This window comes from Bactrocera neohumeralis, chromosome 3 (assembly GCF_024586455.1).
Source record: "Bactrocera neohumeralis isolate Rockhampton chromosome 3, APGP_CSIRO_Bneo_wtdbg2-racon-allhic-juicebox.fasta_v2, whole genome shotgun sequence".
NCBI lineage: Eukaryota > Metazoa > Arthropoda > Insecta > Diptera > Tephritidae > Bactrocera > Bactrocera neohumeralis.
Genome location: NC_065920.1, coordinates 53,687,152 through 53,710,001, shown reverse-complemented (window position 1 = coordinate 53,710,001; position 22,850 = coordinate 53,687,152). Strand labels below are relative to the sequence as shown.

General features: G+C 37.6%; 1 protein-coding gene across 2 annotated transcripts in view; it reads left to right on the top strand.

The window, feature by feature from the left end:
• LOC126753772 (cyclin-dependent kinase-like 1) overlaps window positions 1-22,850 on the top strand; it is a 52,633-nt gene that overhangs the window by 328 nt on the left and 29,455 nt on the right. Inside the window, exon 1 of one of the 2 annotated variants that reach the window (XM_050465474.1) lies at window positions 16,232-16,550. The exons of the other annotated variant lie outside the window; for it this stretch is intronic. Within the exon in view, the coding sequence (XP_050321431.1) occupies window positions 16,432-16,550 (119 nt within the window). The 5' untranslated portion in view covers window positions 16,232-16,431. Of the gene's footprint in view, window positions 1-16,231; window positions 16,551-22,850 lie in introns of those variants that run through there. 2 annotated transcript variants of the gene reach the window in all.

The window sequence follows — 22,850 nt, the reverse complement described above, 5'->3', positions numbered from 1 at the left end:
CTATTCGAACTTTGAGTATTTGAGTTATCGACCAGAAATTTTACACACATAATTTTATCCACAAGAAGCTGCTAATTTTTCGGAGCCGGTATCGGACTATTATTACAAATAACTGCCATACAGGGTCCGGCTCTCGAAGTGTAACGCCATGGAGGTGGTCATCAAAAGACTGCAACGTCACGTGAGATGGTTCGGAAAGTGAAGAAGCGACTTGAGCGAAATCCACGATGAAGTGCCAATCAAATGGCTAAAGAACTGAAAATATCCGACCGCAGCATACGACGCATATTGAAAAATGAGCCCAAGGTCAAGCCTTACAAGTTCCAAAAGGCCCATGATCTAACACCGAAGCAGCAACAAATAAGACTTGAGAGAGCGAAGCAGTTGATTCGCTTGGCCGAAAGCGGTCAAATTCCGAACATTGTGTTTTCTGACAAAAAAAATTTTCCAATTGAACAATTCGTAAACTCTCAAAACGATAGGGTTTACTTGACCGACCGTTCATACGATAATCTAAGTCATCGGATGACCACCAGGAGGCAGCACCCGCAACAAATAATGGTTTAGGCCACAGATGGGCGCTCTGCAATTGTTTTCATCGAGCCTGGCGTCAAAGTAAATGCGACATATTATCGGGAAAGTGCTCTGGAGACTGCTTTGAAGCCGTGTGCAAACAATCATTTCAATTGCAAACCATGGACGTTTCAACAAGACTCAGCACCGTCTCACAAAGCGCGAGTGAACCAAGAATGGCTGAAAAACAACGTTCCGAACTTCATTACGACTACACAATGGCTCTCGAATTCACCAGATGCGAATACAATGGATTATTCTCTCTGAGCCATTTTGGAGAGCAAGGTCCGAAGTAAAAATACACCAGTCTCGAGATGCTGAAGAAAGCCATTGTCCGTGAGTGGGCCAAAATACCGGCAAGTCACATTCGGGCAGCTTGCTATTCGTTTTTTGACCGTCTCAAGGCCACAGTTAAGGCAAAAGGTGGTCATATCGAACAAAAGTGAATTGGTTCTGAATTTAAGAATATTTTCACACATTTGTGTACTTTGTTACTTGTCAGGACATTTTCACGAAATTGGATATACTTAGAATATTTCCCAAAGCAGAACTACAAACTGCGAAAAGATTTTATTTTGAACAACTGAAAACATGAAAATTCCTTCAAAATCCATTCATATCGCCTACTCTACTACTGTTTTGTTATTGCGATGTCATAACAGTTGCCAAAAACCTTGTTGAGAAATTAATGTTTTTTGACAGCAGATAAAAGGCCTCGGACTAGTCCTCTTCGATTAAGACCTTGCTTTGCTATTCGGTCCAGAAGAATTACAAGACCTTTGTCTTAAATTATATTTTGAGCATATGTGTATATATGTATAACTCGTACATCTAATTTTATATTTAAAACATTCACTCGATGCTCCAGAATTTACTCTCAAGTACAATTAAAAAGTATACCAAAAATAATTAGTTGAAAATAACTTTGTTTTTAAAAGAATTTTACTAACCGCTTTCAGCTGACTAATTCGTAGTTATCAAAGAAGTGTCCGATTAACTATCGAAAGGACTATATTGCTGTTAACAGAATCCCAAGACTATAAAAAACTTAGAAATGGAACTTTTATATATAAATCTTTTCATGAGGCATTTTAGGATCCTAAACTAATAATTGAGTCTGCCAGTAGGGATGACGTGTTTTTGACAGCACGTGACGAGCATGTTTGTTTACGGATCTCTATCATATTTTGTCAATTTGTTCAGTAAGATATGTCATTTCAACAACAATGCTTGCAAATTGTCTAAGATGCATCATCGGGCCTTATTTCTTTCATAGAACCTATTTTAAACAAATTTTAATGTTTTATTTCATTTTAAAATCACGTCCTTCTCGTGGGTAGTCCCTATTGGAATGAATGTTATGTGTTCCTGAAAGAACACCCTAAGAAGATAGTAGTACATTATATGGCGGTTAACTTCTTAAATTCTGATTTTTGAAAATGCTCAGCAGATGAAATTTCTAGAGATAACATCATCTGAATATCTAAAGCATCATCTTTCAAGAATAATTCTTTGCGAAATTCCAACTTTATTTTAATAAGTATCCAATTACCCGTTAACACGATTTAGCGAACAAAATGGAAAGTAATCTCTACAGAGTGTTTTATTTATACAGATTTTCTATGATGGTAGTAAAGAAGCGAGGAGATTATACTTAGCCCAATTTTTCTAAAGTTACTTATCCATGGACTTAGTTTCAACTAGTATGAATAACAGAACTGTAATGAGTAAAACATTTTTGTTCATACTCCATAACTGATCCATCACTCTGGCTGAGATCTCTGGCGGCAAAGAACTAATTTGAATCAGAGGCGATTGTCGAAGAATAGATTCTTCGGGTTACATCATATCAGTTGACGCTGGTCGGCACTTGACGCAATCAACAATGTTGTGTATGATCAGCCGACTCGTTGAAGTTCTCTGGTATGAATGAGATCCCCAGAGCCAACCAATATTGACTATATAACCATTTACAAAGTTCGCATAACTAATCTTGAGTTTACCGAGTCAAAGATTTATTTAGCTTTTCAGACAATTTTCTAAGTAATTTCGCCACTATTTTGCATTCGTTAAAGTCCACATGCTTTTGCTGAGAAACCGAACGCTAGTAGCTCAATAAATCAAGTCAATAGCATTAAGCTCCACCAATTTAACTCGAAAGTCTATACGAAAATTAAATGAAATTCCTACATTTAACTTACATACTGCGGAATTCTCAGCTTACGCTTACCAACTGACATGTAAAATTCACTTTTTGCCAATTCGCTGTTGACAGTTGATTACGGACTTTTGCTCTTTGCCAGAGTACGGAAGCTCTTTGTTGTGGTTTCAGCTGTTTGTGGCATTTTCTCGACAAACACAATGTGCCGTGAAACTCTGTGGCAAAATGAGATTTTTTCACAGACACAGAGTTGATATTTTCAGCCTTAAAATCATTGCTGTTGTTCGGCATGTTGTTAAAGTTATTAATAAAAAATAAATAACTTTTATATATGTATGTATCACAAAGTTATGCATATGACACAGTTAAAAGGACAAATTGATAAGACAGTGTACAACTAACTAGCTAGATCAATTTCGAGATCCCCTAATTTTTAAAGAAAAAACATAGAAACTTCAAATTTTGTGCAGATTGCTTAGTATCATTTGTAATAACGTTCGTTGGCATTTATTTTTTGAAGATTATCTCTTTCAAATGTTGGTAACGGCTACGCCATTCATTGAGTCCAATTATCGATGACTCGTTCGGGCATTTCCACTGATAACTAGCGAATGTCACATGTGATTTTTTGCTCTAAGTCCTGAATCGAAGCGGAGTTGTCTGCATAGACCTAAGACTTTACATATCCGCACAGGTAAAAGTCTAACGGTGTAATATCACACGAACTTGGTAGCCATCGACCGGCGCAAAACGTGAAATTATCTGCTCATTAAAGTGTTCTCTCAATAAATCCATTGATTAGTCCGATGTGTGGAATGTGGCGCCGTCTTGTTGAAACAAAATGTCGCCGATATCACAAGATCCAATTTCAAGCATCAAATAGTCGGTTATCATCGATATCTATCGATCGCTATTGATGATAAAGTTCTCAAAGGAATCACTTTTGAAGAAATATGGACCAATGATTCCTCCGGCCCACAAATCACACCAAAACATTGTTTTTTCTGGGTGGAATGGCAGCTCTTGAATTTCTTCAGGTGGCTTTTCGTTCCAAATGCGGCAAGTTTGCTTATTTACGTACCAATTGAGCCGAAAATGGGCCTAATCTCTGAACAAAATTTGGCTCGAAAACGTCGGATCTTCTTAGAACTTTTCAAGAGCCCATAGATCGAATCGATGTGGCTGGCGAACGTTTTGTACGCTTTTAATTTAAAATCTCGACCTAAAATGCGCTAAGTCGTTACATACGTCAGTCGGAGTTACTACGAACGGCGCCTAATCGACTCTCCGCGGTCTTCAGCTTCTATACATATGTTCCTCACTATCTGCAGGACGTAATCTATTCGGTCGAATTCTTTACAGAACAATTCGATGTATGATTGATGGACAAAAAACGTCTAAAGACGACCATACTCTTCCACTCTCGTTTTCTTTAGAACTTTTTCTATTTATCGCCATTCCTTACCTTCAACTTTTCTCACTCTCTCCTCATCGTTTCTATCTCTCTTCTCTCAATTTTGTGTTTTGTATTCAAGTTTACAGGTATTTAGTTATTAAGAATCCCTGCCGCATCCACTATTATGGACATAAAACAGTCATGAACCGCTAACAACACCAACGTTGCATGAAATGTCACTGCCCTTTCAAACCGTGCTCGTATTTCAAAGTTGAGTGCGAAAACCCATGGTTTCATTGGCTTGTTAAATTACAATTATGTACTTTGTTTGTACTGGTTTAACGGTTGTTGTTGTAGTTTCCGCTTCTGTTTTTCTTGTTATTTTATTTGCTGGTCGCGGTTGTTGCAGTTAATTGGCGGTTGCTGGGTGGATTGCATTCTCGTTTTACGAAAAAGGAAAGCTCATGCGGTTGTACAGATTGTGGTTATTTAATTTAACCACAAAAGCAATTTAACATTAAATAGTGTAAGAAGGCTCTTAACTGTTGATTGTTTACAGATTTTATAGGTTTTCAGGGTTACATAGTATATGTATACCAACTAGCGAAGCAAAGGCAAAGGTAAAAACTCGGCAGCTAGAGAACTGCTTTCATATACGTGGAGTACAGGCAACTGAAGCATTCTTTTTTTAAATTGATAGCCTATTAACACGGAAATCAAATTCGATAAAATACAAAAATCTGCCAAGCACTTTGCAATACTTACTAACTTAATAAAACTAAGGATTAATCTTCTGAAGATTTGATGAAGATATCTTGCCAAATAAACAAGCTTTTCATATAAGCACTTGACTCCGATAGTTCAGTTTGTATGTCAACTATATGCTATAGTTGTCAAATGCTTTTTTGGGAGAAAAGAACATGAGCAAATTTTCAGAACGGTATCTGTAAAACAAAGAGACAGCCTTGGCTAAATTGACTCAGCTCGTCATGCTGATTAGTTATATACATATTTTATAAAATCTCCGAAGTTTCCTTCTGGGTGTTACAAACTTGGTAGCAAACTAAAGAGGATATGTACGTGTTCAGGGTATAAAAAATACTAAATGGATAACATCGGTTGGCATTAAGACTTTTTGAGTTCACATGTGTTATAATATTCCTGTCAAACACAAGGTAGCAAATAACGTCTGGTAAGATTCCCAACCCTACAGCATGGACGTCAGTAGGGCCTATTAAAAACCCAACAACTAGGGAGAGGCTAGCCTTGCTGAGGCCAAAGAGATCACTAGATCTCTTCCGATCGATTTTGGGCTTTTGCGACAGCGCATGTGTCGATGAGGGCCCAGCGTTGGGCAAGCTTCCACAAAACTCAGTTACATATATAGTAGTAGAGCACAAAATGGGAGAACACCGACTCGCTGTCACTTTATTGGTAACGGTTCTAGGGTGCATTTTCTTGCTAGGTCATCAGCTTTGCAATTTCCTGCGATTCCGTTATGGCCCGGCACCTATACTAGTCTTATCACAAAGACACTCGATATCAAGGTTAGGCTCTCCTCTACCAACCTTGAACGCACTGTAAATAAGTTTAAGACTATTATCGCCGCTATCTGAGGGAATAGTCACTTCTTTGAAGAAGGTTGCACTCCGGAACAGCAGATCTACTGCTACCTTAATGGCTGCAACCTCGGCTTGGAAGACACTGCAATTTTCAGGAAGTCTGAAGCTGAAGCTGATAGAGAGGTCCTGAGAGTATAGCCCTCCACCAACCTTCCCCCCAAGTTTTTAACTCTCCGTAAATAAACTCACTGCCCCTCTCCTGTAACGGCTACTTTCCACCCAAAACTTCATCGTCGGCATATGGGGAGAAAAGGAGCCGCCAGAGTTCTGTTTGGCGACTCCATGACCTAAGTGATCCAAAGTGATGTCAAAGCGTTGGAGGATTTCCGAGTGTTCAGATACGCGTTCTTTTAAGAAGCCGGATTCTATAAATCTTATAACCCCTTTCGCAGTAATACACCTTCCAACGATGTCTACGAGTACTATGTGCAAGATGGCGTTAAATGTCGTGGTTGGAGTGGACCTTAGTGCACCACACATGCTGATGACAGCCGGCCGTTGAACCCTCCCCAGTTTCTTTGCAAGTGTGGTCTTTTCTGGAGCCCTCCACCACATAAAGGATCCATAGAACATAATGGGTTTGACTATGGTGTCATAGAGCCAGAGGACCATTTTCGGTGAGAGACCCCCATACAACAGTATAAGGCAATCGATGCCTTTTTAGATCTTTCTTCGATATTAGACTTCCATTAATGTTTCCTATTCAGGATGAATCCTAGATATTTCACTGTATCCACCGGTTGCATACAGATGTCTCCCATTTGCGGCAGCGGTGCCACCGGGATCTTACATCTTCTAGTAAATAAAACCATCTCGATTTTATTTGGGTTGATGGCGAGACCACTTCCGACCGCCCAGCTTGTTACGACGCTGAGTTACCCATACACGATATTCAGGAACTTCTCTTTCATCATATGCATGTGTGTTGCCCCATTCCGTTCCAATCTTTCCATCACACAGAAGACTGAGAATGAGGCGTTCGAGCTTTGATTCAACCCGCAGACCGTCCAGAGCAGTAAAGAGAGACTCAGACTATGACTAGGATATGGTTTTTGATTAATCCATAAACCCTATCATCAGATTTGAAATATGTAGACTATGCGTTTATGAATCAAAAATTTTAGCGGTGCTCAGGATGGAATTCAAATGTATTAGGTCCATATACTTGTTAAGCCAATGTGTCCTCCGAAAAGAATATTTTCGTTTTGGGAACTGTGAAAAGTCACAGCGAGTCTAAAAAGAAGTCTATTACTCGTATTTCATTTGCAAATTTAGGTTTTCTGACTTAACCTGGAAAAGCGCTCCTTATAATCACAGCACCAATAAAAGATCATCCATTAAAGATTTTGGGCGCTTCAGCCGCTCTAAAATATAATTATGTACATATATACCACGCCAAGTTCTACTCATACGCACCCTAGTGCCACATACACTGTTTACATTTCGATAAATCAAACAATTCATTTGTGACACCAAAATTGCAACCGTCATTATCTTTGTCCCTAATGTGGCTTATTATTTAAACACAACGGCATTATTGCCATTTTCCATCCAACATTCGCATTCCTCTTTACACACATTGCCCTAATGTCCAAAGCACAAGGCACAAATGCAATTTATCAAATGTGTGCGGAGGCGTCTCTCTGTGTATATATTTTTGTTGGTTGCCATCATTGGCTGCCACAATTTTCCATATTTTACCAATTTTGCATGTGCTCATATACATTCGTTTGTATGTCTGTCTGCTCACATGTGCATTCCTGACCATATTTGTTGACACTTTTATGGTGGCAATCGCCGTTGAACGAAAATTAAATTGCAGTCTGAAATTTTCATTCGGAAAGTGTGCGCAGATCGTCTCTTTTGTGTGTTGTTCAAATAAAATTTATATCACACTGAGTGGCTCTTGACTCCGTTGGGCAGCAATTGAATTAAAGTGCAAGGCAAGTTGTGGCAGAAGTTGTAATTAAAAGTAATTTTTTAATAAACCTAATTGCTTGATGGTGAAATATAGCATATGAGTGTTTAGAAAGTTAGAAAGTTGAGTAAATAGATATTTAAAAGGGTAAGTGCCTCAATCACATAACGTTGCGAACAAATTTTATTTTGATATTTAGTGATTACACAGTATATCAATTTTAAATAATGCGAACCACAAAAAACTTATAATAAGATTCCACAGTCCAACAAGAGGAACCTTTCTAACTTAGATCATGTTCCAGTAATCAAGTACACAGTCAAAAACTTTCAGAGCAGAGGCGTATATAGTACATATTTTAAGCAATAGCGGTTTTTATATACTAAAATAATTGTTTTATTTAATTTTTGTCAGCGTTTTCACAAACTTGCTCCATTATCTTGGTAAAATGGCAGTTTCTTTTTCTCCAAATGCACCGTTTTTCGCAGAATACGTCCTTCAAACGGTCCAATAATGCTATCTAACAGACGCTGTTGATGGTCTTTCCTTTTTCAAAGTAGTCAATAAAAATTATTTCACGCGCATCCAAAATACAAACGTCATAACCTTGCTAGCCGACTGTGGCGTTTTTCCACGCTTTGGAGTGGGTTCATCGTGTGTATTTCATTTGGATGACTGTCTATTGGACTTTGAAGTGAAATTATGGAGCCACGTTTCATCCATTGTCACACAGATATAGACATAGACATAGATAGCTGATATGTCGAAATGATCAATATCAAGACATTTCCGAATAGAGCAATTTTCACGCAAACAGATCTCTGACGCAAGTTGAGAAAAATTCGTCAATGTCAATTTTGTTGCTGGCGGTCTTTCCACTGGCTGTAGCAACCCACTCTCTGGATTGAAATACACTCTTTGGACACTCTCCAAATGAACTGCAGGACGCACAACAGTCGTAAAACGTTCATGAATTGTGAAAGTAAATATCCTACAAAGCGCTTTATTGCAGTTCACGTATCGACCCATTGGATACTTGCTGATCTCATCTCGTTCAAGGCCAATAACCGCCATGTTGCTTTCTTTGGTGACGTATTTGCAAACGTATTTGATCGATTTCACCAAACTACAATATTCAAAATTGAAATGAGTTTTGAACGTGAATTAGACAACAATGGCGAATATGGTACGATCCATGTATTGTCGACTTCGATACTCACTCCTCTAAGTTGAATGTTAAATGTTCTGCCATTGTCGTCTGGTGAGCTACGCCGATGGAATGGATATCCATCATTGCCAGTTTGTGTTTACGAAAGAAAAGCACGCGAATAATGTCTCGTGCGTTTATTGTCAGATATTCAAACCAAAGTGGGTTTGTGGTGTCCACAAGGTCCATGAACCATATTAGTTTTCATCACTTCGTATAATACTGGATGCATGAGGAATAACCGGAGAAATGATTTCATCAATTTGATTTGGCGTAACCACCATCCAAAGAAGAGTAGTGTAGGGAACAAGAAAAAGTCACAGGGGGCCAGATCTGGGGAATACGGTGGCTGCGGCATCATTAGTGTGTTGTTTTTGGCCAAAAAGTCGCGCAAAAGCAACGATGTGTGAGCAGGGGCGCTATCGTGGTGCAAAAGCCAATTTTTGTTCTTCCACTAATCCGGGCGTTTCTGGCGGATTGCTTGCCAATCGATATGTTTAGGTCCTCAGCATCTTCTCTAACGGTGATTCGACGATTGGCCAATACAATTTTCTCCACTTCATTAATTTTTTCGTCTGTTGTTGAAGTGCTCGGGCGTACGGCAATCGTCGACATGAGAACATACCGATAAACCAGCGTCAAAAATGCATCAAAATTTGAAATTCTTTGATCCGTAAAAATTATTTTTAAATGAACACACCTTGTCGTATGAGAGACAACAAAAAATTCGAAATTCGAATATATTTCAAAATTCTAGTATCGTATGTATGTATTTAATGTGTCGTCGTGTCTGGCTGGGACTTTTCAATTGACCTGTTAATTTTTCTCTTTTTTAAAGCATAAAATAAACTCATGGCTTATGAAATATTTGGAGTATCGTTGTGGTTTCAACTGCATAAAACAATGCCCAAACATTTTGAGATTTACAGTCGGTTCTGATTACCAAAACGGAAAAACATAGAAACTAACCACACAAAATTCACACTGTCAGCAGAGCGGTCATACTAGCGCTGAACTCGCTAACTGTGCTCTCAAATACATAGCCTCAAGATTCCTTAACTATTATTACACTTAACTTAAACAACTAGTCTGGTTCTAAGGGAATCCATGAAAACTGCAAAAGTAATGAGCTTAGAAGATGAAGCATTCTTGGACTGCTTACTTCGGAGTGAACTATTTGGATTTCCATTTTCTAAATTTGTATGGGGGAAGGTGAAGTAGAAACGTCCAGGCACTGTCTCCTCCATTGCCCAGCTCTTGAGAAAGTCATATTGAAACATTTCGGTAGTCATACCTTCGGCAAACCGGCAAAATATTAAATTAGTGGTCTATCAGACACTTGCCGATCTGTCCCTTTCCTCTTTCCGAAGCTCCTCTCGTAAAGTGTGGAGATCCACAGCGAAGACCGATTCCGGAACGCCAGACTAGTTGCCGCAGCATCTTTCGCCAGGAAATCAGCTAGTTTATTTTTACTAATTTCTCTATGCTCAGCAATCCACTCTAGTAAGGTATCCGGACAGTCGAATCTAATGTTGGCCACTTTGTCGCTTTATGAGGATCTTTATGATAAATACAAAAGTATTACTGACTGTTGAGCCAAATATTTACTCAGAAATTTTTCTCAAAAACAAAAAATAAAGATTATGAGTTTGCAAAACCATGTGATCATATTTGATTCTGACTGGTAAACTACGCGCGGATGAGTCGACGTTACGAGTTTTCGGGAGAAAAGTTCTGCGAAAGATTTATGGTCCTTTGCGCATTGGCCACGGCGAATACCGCATTCGATGGAACGATGAGCTGTACGAGATATACGACGACATTGACATAGTTCAGCGAATTAAAAGACAGCGGCTACGCTGGCTAGGTCATGTTGTCCGGATGGACGAAAACACTCCAGCTCTGAAAGTATTCGACGCAGTACCTGCCGGGGAAGCAGAGGAAGAGGAAGACCTCCACTCCGTTGGAAGGACCTGGCTACGCTTGGAATATCCAATTGGCGCCACGCAGCGAAAAGAAGAAACAACTGGCGCAATGTTGTTAACTCGGCTATAATCGCGTAAGCGGTGTCTACGCCAATTAAGAAGAAGCAGAAGAAGAAACTACGCGCGGAAACGGAATCGTTAAAAAAGCATTTCTAAGGTTAATGTAACTTTTTTATTATCGAGATATGGTCTCCATACTTCAATTGGGGTATGTTTGGCAGCTATTTGTTTACGACGAAAAAGGTTTGTCTGGCAGCTTTTAACTAGAAACAAAAACACTACTGAATATTTTAAAAACTTGAAGAAAATGTTCATTAGTGTTTTAGATAGTCTGCTTTACCACAATGTGAATCAATATAAAACTTTTCTCATGCGAATTATTCATTCATTACTGTTAATGACGATCGATAACATCGAAAAAATAAAGAATTATTAATTTGTCGAAAGTTAGCAGAGGATCTCAATATGTCTTATGAATTGACTGAACACATTTTCATTAATGTTTTTAGTATGAACCGCGTTAATGCAAGATGCGTACCAAAAAAACCTGTATCGTTATCAAGAACGACAAAGAATAGAGGTCGCAAAAGTTGTGTAATTATGACTCAGAGTAGAGGTAAAAGTAGTATTGTAGGACCCGATTCGCTGAGATCTCTCTATAAAGCATATAACAGTCTTACCTTTTTCACAAATTTTCTTTAGTCTTCAACATCTTAACAAAATGAGCTTATCAGCTAACTAGATTTTAGTTTTAGATGGTAGTAAATACGAAGAACAAATATAAATCCTCAGAGAAAAATGTTTTCAAGTAAGAATCCGCTTATTTATCTGATCGGAGAAGTTAAAAGATGGTATTATCGATAAATCGAAAGCCAAATATGGCCGACGGAGTCTCTCCTTCTTGCATATTCAAATTGCAAATTCTGACCCTGCAATTGATCCAAGTCGCATACTGTAAATCTTACTTATAGGTTAGATTAAGTTACTACTATTTTTAATTTATACTTCGCGTGTTTTTCGAATCGGTAAATTTTTTTCCTCTGTAAGTTGGTAGTACTGTTAGTGACATCTTTGCTAAATTTCACGTCAAAATATTCATTAGTATTTAAGATACGCGTCGTTTTGTGAGGCTCTAAAAGTGAATTCTTCGATTTTTACTATATCTGAATTTATTGAACAAAGAAGTGCGATAATGCACCATCTTGTCCATTGGTTATCAGTGATCATATCGCCACATTTTCAACTAATATCGTGCCGCAACCACCGCATTCGCCTGATTCACCTTCGTGTAACTTCTGGCCGTTTTGATCCAATTGAGGATATAAAAGCTGAATCGAAGAAGGTTCTGATGGCCATCGCGACGGTGGATTTTTCCAAATGCTATGATGACTGGAAAATTTCTTTGGAGGGATTTCTTTGAAAGAGATGAAATGGACAAAATTCATCATTCAATTTGGTCCTTTGTGAAGTCATAAAAAAGAAGAACTCTTGTGTTCACCTATAAATTAGTAAAACGCTTAGTAGCCATTCCCGCCAGTTCGAAGGGATGCTGAAGGTATGCGCCTTGACTTCCCAAACGCAGGACAGTCGAGAAGGAAGTATTGAATTGTTTTCGTCTCGTCTTCTCCCATATAGCTTCTGCAGATGGCGTCTGAAAAGATACGCAGCCTTACAGCATGCACACCAATATGCCTATTAAAAGCAACAAGACTTCTTTAGCACATATTTCTGTTAATTGCGAGAAAACAAGATCATCACATAAAGTGGTTGCATACGTATATAATTCAATAGTCATGGATGTTAATAAAAAATAACTCTGTCTACTGTTTTTATATAAAGGTCACTGACTACCTCCGCCACCCTCATGAATATCATAAACATTTGTTTACATGCCTACCACTCTACTCACTTCGCTTTCATAAAGTCACACCCATTATCATGCAAAAGAACACGTGCGACATTATTTGCTTGACCAAGGCGGTCCAACCTAAATAAATAACTTAAATATTCAACTTTTGGGACAGCAATGAATATTTGATTAAGTGCATTTGAACTTTCTGAAGAGAAAATGAACTGTCGAGAACTTGGTGATACATTCAATTACTAAAATATTTATATCATGCAAATACACGAAGGCGCCGGAGCCGATTGTGCGAAGTGCGCAACTACCACTCGTACTCGATGATGGATACAAATTAAGCGGGCGAAAAATGGAAAACTATAAGATATTCACTGACCACTCTCATTCTTTTGATGAGAAAGTGAAATAATACTCAGTGTTTGCGTTTGAAGAGTATGAACAATCTCTGAAATATTTATTGGCACCGCGAACTCAAGAATCTAGAATTAAAATCGTAGAATAGTAGTAACCAAAGTCTTACAAGAAAATGTTGCAGAAATCAAGTAGCAAAGAACAGTAAGCCTTAATAATATCAATTAGTTTTACAAAAATAAAATAATTGATATTGATATTGATATTGATATTGATATTGATATTGATATTGATATTGATATTGATATTGATATTGATATTGATATTGATATTGATGATATTGATATTGATATTGATATTGATGATATTGATATTGATATTGATATTGATATTGATATTGATATTGATATTGATATTGATATTGATATTGATATTGATATTGATATTGATATTGATATTGATATTGATATTGATATTGATATTGATATTGATATTGATATTGATATTGATATTGATATTGATATTGATATTGATATTGATATTGATATTGATATTGATATTGATATTGATATTGATATCGATATCGATATTGATATTGATATCGATATTAATATTGAAATTGATATTGATATTGATATTGATATTAATATTGATATTGATATTGATATTGATATTGATATTGATATTGATATTGATATTGATATTGATATTGATATTGATATCGATATTGATATTGATATTGATATCGATATTGATATTGATATTGATATTGATATTGATATCGATATTGATATTGATATTCGGACTAAGCAAACAATTCAGAAGTACGAGAAGGACGAGCAAAGACCAAATTCTACAAGTCACTTATCATCCCCGTCCAGCTATATGATACAGAGGCATGAGTGATAAAAACATCTGACAGAAAGGTTCTGGGGAAGATTTATGGACCCTTGCGCATTAGAAACGGTGAATATCGCATTCGATGGAACGATGAGCTGTACGAGTTATACGACGACATTTACATAGTTCAGCGAATTAAGACACAGCGGCTACGATGGCTAGGTCATGTTGTCCGAATAGACGGAAACACTCCAGCTCTGAAAGTATTCGGTGGAAGCAGAGGAAAACATCCACCCTGTTGAAAAGATTAAGTGGAAAAGAACTTTTCTGCACTTGGTATATCGAATTGGCCTCAAACAGCGAAAAGAAGAAACAACTTTTGTACTGTTGTAAACTCGGTTATAATTGCGCTGTTTTCCAAAGCAAAACATGCACTGAAACCTAAGCTCAGAGAACACGATACCACAGCTTTTGTTGCAAAAAAAAAGGGGTCACTAATTTAGATCTAGCGGGGTTAAAATTCCATACCTAAATTAGGTTCTACTCCAATTATCGAGATGTACAGAAACTGCAGACAGAAGTATTTCATTTCAAGGCACGTTTGTTGGTGAAGTTACAATGAACCGATTGAGGTCAAATATGAACCATTTGGTTCAATAATGTGTTGTTATTTTGAAGATAAATTCATAGTGCTATATTCTCAGAAACCCTCGCCAATATTGGTAAAGAACTGAGACAGTTAATTTTCACAAACTTGTCTCGAGATGAACTTTTCAGCAACAACTACATTCACCATAGACAATAACGTGTTGTAATTGGCGTTGTCCTGGACTGTTCCTCTCCTATTGGTCAAACGTGGCCGCTTGTAAGCATTTACTTCCTTTAGCCGATCCAATTGTAGACAACATAAGTTCGAAGTAAGAGCTTGGCCGTGAATCCGTGCCAATGCCATCAAACTCATAACAAAACCTTTCTGACCGTCAATCTTAACTTTTCCACCGTTTGCGCCCGCTCGGCGCTATCCGATCATGCCATTTTCGCTTGACGTAATCGTAAGTGATTCACGTTCCATCAATAGTAACTATCCGCTTCGATTCTCTTATGATTCGGCGACGATTCTGAAATGAAATTTGGTTCAAGAGTGTTTTTTTGGATTGACCCATGTGGCATATTGAGTTTCATTTCAAGCACAGTGTTAATTAAATTGTTCTAAACGTTTTTTGTATAGTGCCTAGTTCTTGGAAAATCTAAAAAGTTACGGTTGGACTAGCCAGTTTTCATTATTTTATCTACTTTTTCGACAATTTATCTTCTAACTAACAAACACTTAACTTAAAACAAACTTAGTTAACTTAACTTTCAATTTTAAATTTTCAATAAAAACTACTATTCTAACTAAAGATCTTCCGAGCTCCACGGTTCATTATCTCGTAGTCTATGATTACATGATCAGCACCATTACTATATAGACTATATTTCGACCATTCCAATGATATTCAGGTCTTCGTCAACCGAACGGATACTCACTTTTATGCGACCAAGCACCACGGTAACATTATTCAAAAATTTTCGAGACCTCCTTTTACCGCTACAACAACAACAGAAAGCATATATCTGCAAAAAAATTAAGTTTAAAGAACACCCTGTAAATATATATATATTTACATGTGTATATTTACCATTCTATCATTGCCTTAAGCCTACCTTGCCTTCTGAATTTCGTTTGAAAAAACAATAAAAATACAATGTTGAAATGTTGTTGAGACAAAAGCAAACAAACCAATGTTTATTGAGCAATCCCTGCAGCAATAAATTAACAATTTCGCATCTAAATATATTACATATTGATATGTATGTATGTGTACGTCTATAATCTACACTGCAATTCGTATTTCTTTAATAGCACTCTCCTTTAATGGCCGCTCATATAAAACCTTCAAGCCAAACACAGTAAAAATCAATGGTAGCTTTGCTATTGTTGCTCTTCTTCAATCGACTTGCTGTTAATTTTCTTGCAAAGCACTTGCAATGGTATGTATGTGTTCTGCTAAGTATGTGTGTGTTTGCAACTGTGTGCGTGTTATGTTAACTAACCGCTTACACAGCTATAAAGGTAACAGCGGGCAGCTAAGTGGTGCGAGAAATGGAAAGTTGATGTCATGTATTGACAGCTGCGGCTAACAATGCATTGCCAATGACACACAAAACCAACAACAACAACAATGACAACAAACAAGCACAAAGCCATATGCCGATTGTCTGTGGTCGCCACTGGCCGCACAACACCTTGTGGCTTGCAGGCTTAGTGCGGCCAGTCTGCCAGCTAGTGCCAAGGTGAATTGCGCCAAAATAAAGGCAACGCTCAAGACATTTGCCGATCTACTTCAAATCACTGGCACAAAAATAAAAGTTATAGTTCATTTATTGTATTTCTAATGACAAATTAGCGGAAAGAAAGTCGTGTAATCAACGTGAAATTATCGTGAAATGATTTCGTTATAAACGATTGTGTTTTGCATGGGTTGCGCCCACGTCCTTGTGCGCGTCAAAGTCATACTGCCGGATGTGAGGATGTGGCCACAACAATCGTTGCTATCGCGTTTCCTGCAGAAAGTGCATTTTCGCAGCGCCCGCAGGTATGCCATGGAACATATTTGTTTATTAACAGAAATTATACATTTTCATGTCTGTCGGTATGTAAAAAATACAAAAAAAAAAAACAAAAAGTAAATAACAGCAAGGAAACTAGTTAGCAAGAGCCATAAATATTTATGCGTTGCAGACACGCAAATTTTTAAGTTTCCGTAAAGGTCAAAGGTTGCGCAAAACTGTGCTGCAAAAGTAGGAAGTAAAACAAACGCGCAAAAACTGCAAAGAAATATTAAGTGGTTTCAGGCACACACTCACACATGCATACATATGCTTATAAAGTGGAATAGCAAGGCACATACTTTAATTACACAAATGATACTATTTTAAACTTTTGCCAACGCAAATTAAACTTTCAAGGTCGCCTATATTTGCATTGCGAAAAAGTTCGCAGAGTTTGTTTGAGCCTAGAAACGGCACAGTTATAAGCCTGACCGACATGCATTTCCTATGGCACACATTGCGAATAATTGCATGCGAGAGCGGTAATATTGTACTTATACATACATAACTAAAACTCCAGTTTTGTTGGTGTGAAAGCAAATATTGCGCCACATTTGATGGGCTTTCAGTTTTTTGAAGGAAGAGTTTGATGTCGCAAAAGAACTCCGAGTATAGTCTTTGCTAGCGAGAATATACGGAATTTTGCAAAAACTGTATGTATATACTTCGAGCATCTACGGATCCGCGGCCATAACACCGTTCACAAATAAAGGCTGATCCATTTCCAGGATTCCTACTTTTTTTTTTAAAGAACAATGAAACTTCAAATTTAATGGGAAATGTTTATTATCATTCGAAAGAACATTCATAGGCATTTATTTTTTGAAGATTATCTCTTTCAAATATTGTTATTAATTAATTATTTTCGGTGACTAGGTCGAGCATTTCGACTTGCTCCAAAGCCTGAACCGAAGTGAGATTGTCCGCATAGATTTTCGACTTTGCACGTCCCCACAGGAAAAAGTCTAACGGTGTGATATTACGATCTTAGTGGTCAATCAACCGGCCCAAAATGTGAAATTACCTGCGCAACGAAATGTTCTCTTAAAAATCCATTGATTGATGCGCTTCTTCTCAAATGCAGCAATTATGCTTGCTTACATTGACAATGAGCCAAATGGGCTTCATCAAAACAACAAAATTTGACTCAAAAACGTCTGATCTTCTTGGAACTTTCCAATAGCTCATAGAACAAAGCAATGTTGCTTGGGAGTCGAGTCGAGTGGCTTCAATTCTTTCATAAGCTGTATTTTTTTGCTCTTTTAATTTAAGTTCTCGACGTAATATATGACAAGTCGTTTCTTACGTCAGTCCGACTTGCTGTAAAGGGCACCGATCTTCGCGTATACTTTCAGCTACGGCTGCTATATTCTTTTCACTGCGTACTGGACGTGATCTATTGTTCAAATATTATCCAGTAATGAATGCTTGGTCTCAAGATGGGTGATGGTATCGAATAGTACGCTCAGTAGGCCGATTATTTTGACCATTAGTTGAGCGAAGCTCACTAAATAAAGTGGAACGATTTGCATACGTTGTTCAGGCGTTAGTCTTTCCATGTTGAAATGCCAAACTGAACAATACGGAACAAAAATAACATGACAGCTTGTCACGTGATCTGTCAAAAAAATAATGAAAACAGGTTGAATAGGATTAATAATTTCTTTAGCATGTGTATTTAATAAAATATTTAATAAAAATTACTTCAAACCTCCAGTTTTGACTTTATATATGGTACATACCATATATCAACAAAGATCGGGTGAAAACTTGTCATAGATCTTATTTAACTTTGCACTGAAAGTATTTCCCTGTCTTTAATTCTGACAAGTTGGAAGCGTTCACTTCTGCAACCTGATAAATGGCAGTGAAAGCTTGACACCAGAATATGGTGTACCCGATTCCCCTATCGATGACGTTGAAGCGGACTTTCTATTGCCCAACTAAGAAGAAGTTCGAATAGCAACTACTCGTCTAAAAGACGGAGGAGGCCGACGGATTGCCGGCTGAACTATTCAAACACGGCGGCGATGAACTGATAAGAAGCATGCATCATCTTCTTTCAAGAATATAATCAGACAAAAGCATGCCGGTCGATTGGAATTTAAATGTGGTCTGCCACAAATCCACAAAACCGAAGACCCCCAACTACCGTGGGATAAGCCACCTCAACATCGCATATGAGATGATATCGAGCTTAATATGTGAATTCAGGCCTGGAAAACCAACAACTGATGAGATATTCACCATGCGCCAAATGTTGGAAAAGATCCATGAAAAGGGAATCGACCACATATTCGTCGCTTTCAGAGCTGATTTTGGCAGCAAGAAAAGGAGCTGCCTTTTTGCCGTTATGTCTGAATTTGGTAACCACACAAAACTAATACGCCTTTGTAAACTGACATGGAGCAATACCAAAAGGTATTGAAACCAGTATTAACACCAACAACAACGTCAGCTTCGAAATCCAACGCAGAATAACTCTTGGCAACAGGTGCTACTTCGGACTGAGTAGGTAATTGAGAAGTAAAGTCCTCTCTCGACGAACAAAGGTCAAATTCTACAAATCCCTCATCATTCCCGTACAACTATTTGGCATCGACGATGACCGACGTTAAGAGTTTTCGAGAGAAAGTTTGCGCATTGCCAATGGCGAATACCGCAGCCGATGGAGCGTTGAGATGCACGACATATATGTACATAGTTGACATAGTTCAACAAATTGGAACGAAGTCGTTGTCTACATTGTTATCCGAGTGGATGAGAACACTCCAGCTCTGAGGGTATTCGACGCAGTACCCGCAGGAAAAGCAAAGAAAGAGGAAGACATTCACTCCGTTGGAAAAACTAGGTGGAGAAAGACCCGGCTGTACTTGGAATCTAAAATTGGCGCCAAACAGCGAAAATTAATAACAACGGAAACGCTGTTGTAAACTCGGCCATAACCGCGTAAGCGCTGTCTGCGCCAATATATAAGAAAAGAATTTATATCTCACCACCCGCAAACGCCATCAGGGGCAAGTTTTTTTATCGGTCCGTGGTTTACCATTCCGGAAACTTTTATGTCGACTATACACCGCGCTCTAGAAAGCCAATTATCGTAGATATCGATAACAGAATGAAAATATTTCAGTCCAACCTTTAGTTAAAGCCCAAATCTAGGCCTTAAATAAAAAACTCATAGACCATATTTCATCTTTGTATAGCTCCTTAATCACAATTAATTCGTTCAGTTTCTGAAGCGGCTGATTATTGATAACTTGGTCACTTGGCGATTAAAAGCGAAAACGGCGTGTTCGAATGGATGTTAACCGGCAAAAACGGTAATCAAGTCTGGTTTGACGGTCAGAAAGATTTTAGTTTGTTTATTCGAAGCTGTACTATCAACATTTTGACCGTTTAAAAGAGGCGATCGCCCAGAAGCGGCCAACTTTAGCCAAGAAAAAAGGAATTTTTGTCCATCAAGACAACGTCACCCATTAATGGTGGCAATGGCCAGAAGATGGGGGAACTTGTTTTGCATCCACTATATAGTTCGGACCTGGCATCAAGTAATTAATACCTGTTACTGGCTATCACAATTGTTATCGTTGGTGAAAAATTGAAAAATTATCTTCAAGAAAAACTTATGAAAATCGTCAGCTCCTGTTTTTTTGCTAATAGGAGCGACTGCTTCTGTGAGAGTGGCGCAACTAATGAATTTCTTCTTACAAGACCGAAAGTAGATCCGGATTACACACCATAGGGTGCAATCTCAGATGAGTTGGTTCCAAAAGAAATATATTTAGGAAAATTTCTGGACTCATTAGCTTTAAGTTGCCTGCTGTAGTTCTTTATGTATATAAAAACTGATTAGTCCGCCTTCCCAAAAGAGAATAAAATAGGACTATTACATAAGAGCTTGAAAACGATTGGACTCCTTTTGTAGCCTTCTCTTCATATGGCTTGCTCGAATGAAAGATAATTATTTATCTTATATCAAAAGACCAAAGGTGCCATACGTTGCCGCTTATTTTGCGACTTATGGAGTTATAGCCACTTGCAAATTCGAAAAATGTGTTTTTTTGTTAATTTTTTCTGGAGAGGCTTTTTATTGAATATTTACATAAAATATTTGAACATTTAGCGAATTTAACGCATTCTAAGAATTCATATTTTATTAATAAAAATATTAGATTCCGTCGTTCCTGTAGAAGATCTCCTGAAAGTCCTCCACAAAAAGATGCTTGACGGTGAGGAAGATATCTCTGGTCCAAACTATATATATGAAAAAAAACTAAAAGGATTACTTTTATAAATACAAGTCATGATCGAAGAAATAGTCAAAAAAATATTTTTTTGCACGAAAATTTACACTTTAAAGTGACTTAAAAAATCAAAATTTTTATCAAAAACTTTATTCCTTCGATAATTACCTGGCAAAAATATCTAAGAAGGTCCTGTGAAAATTTCCAGTCAATCGGCAAGCCATTTCGAAGAAATATTCCTTACCGAATTTGAGGACACCGTTTCGAGAAAAACGCATTTAAAGCGGAGCTGCTACTCCGGGTTACGGTTCCGCCTACTTTTAAACGCTCGGAGACGTCTTTACAAATACGCTCATTACTCCGAAACTATTTACCAGATTACTTTGAAATTTACAGACAATATTCTCGAATATACAAGTATATACATTCAAAATATGCAAACAAAATTTCGATTTTTTCAAAATTACTAGTTGATATAACCCCTTATCCCGGCCTGATCACAAGATATTCGCATTGTTTGCAGGGTTGTTAATTAATCTGTCGGAAGCTTGCCAGTTAACTTCGGTTTCAGGCTCCGCTTCATCAAACACTGCAATATTTTTCAAGCAGAGATAACTGTAATCACCAGTATTGCTCCGGAGATTTCATCAGAAAGTGCACAGAAAGCAACACAATTTCTGACACAGAGTAGAATGTAAGGGACCATTTAAAAGACTTGCACTCAGCGTATTTTTCTTGCTCTAGAAATTAGGAGTTTAACAAGTATTCGGTGAAATATACCTACATATATCTCGAGAGGTTAAACTTTTTAGCGACGTCAAATATTTCGTTTAAGTGATAGAAATCACGGCAGAAATATGTCGATATTTTCTTTTAAGTGTCCAGATTTCGCTAGACCGCGGTTAAAAGCCTTTCCTTCAGCCAAACGATCAAATTGAAATTGATTGAATTCCTTAATCCATCATTTGAAAGTAAACAAAACACAATAGAACCACATACTCAACCCATCTTGAATACGCTACTCCTTTGCGGCCGCGACCTTGTCACTCCCACTCTCATTACGCTGCTTCATTTGGCCTCTAAAATACTGCACTTGAAAACGCACACAAATCATCAAATATCTGTTATTGTGTGAAGTTTATTGCCTTAACCTTCAACGCTTGCAAACGGCAGCTACATAACAACGAAACATGCGAAACAACGGGCGAATGCGCCTTAAAATATGCAACAGCTTTTTGACTTATACGCATATGTGCTATTACCACTTATATTTATATACATATGCACTTATGTACCTATATGATTACACGAAATGAGCTCGTATTGCATGTGCAAGGCTATTAAAAATGACTAACCACTCGCCTGTCATTTTACCTTCCTCCAATCCCAGGTAACTTAAAGCGTTGAAAGGAGCTAAACACATACGAGTATAAGCAGTCACATGTCAACACATGTCGTGTTGTATGTGCGTATATATTTATTTATTTGTCTATACATATTTTAAATATGCAGTACGCCAAACGGCCTTGCTGAATAAATGATATGCTGATGAGTGTTTCAATTGTTTAATAGAGTTTGGCTTGTCTGCTCGTGCGACTATGGTTTATAGAACTTGTGAAATATATTAGTGAGAGTTGTTATTTACTTGTATTATTCTTGTTTTTACCTTTTCTTTTTCATTGTTATTAGTATATGCCTTCGCTTTGCGGCTATGTTGATGAAACCTTCGAGGTTCTTTTTTCATACAAAACTCTGTCAGTGTTGAAGGCTGTTTTGAGTTTATAGATTTATTTGAGTGGTACTCTAGAAATACAACTTTATTTACTGTTTTTAGTACCCTATTTTCAGATTATACTAGTATACTCTTGGGTCAAAAAAGTGTTTAAACGGAGCAACATATTCTCTAGCCCACAAATACCTAATATAAGGATTTTCAAAAAGGCAGACAGGACTTAAGAAGCTTATTCTGAAATCACCTAGACGAAAATTTCCTTATTTTATTACGTCCACCTCGGTCTTATGAAACTCAATCAATAC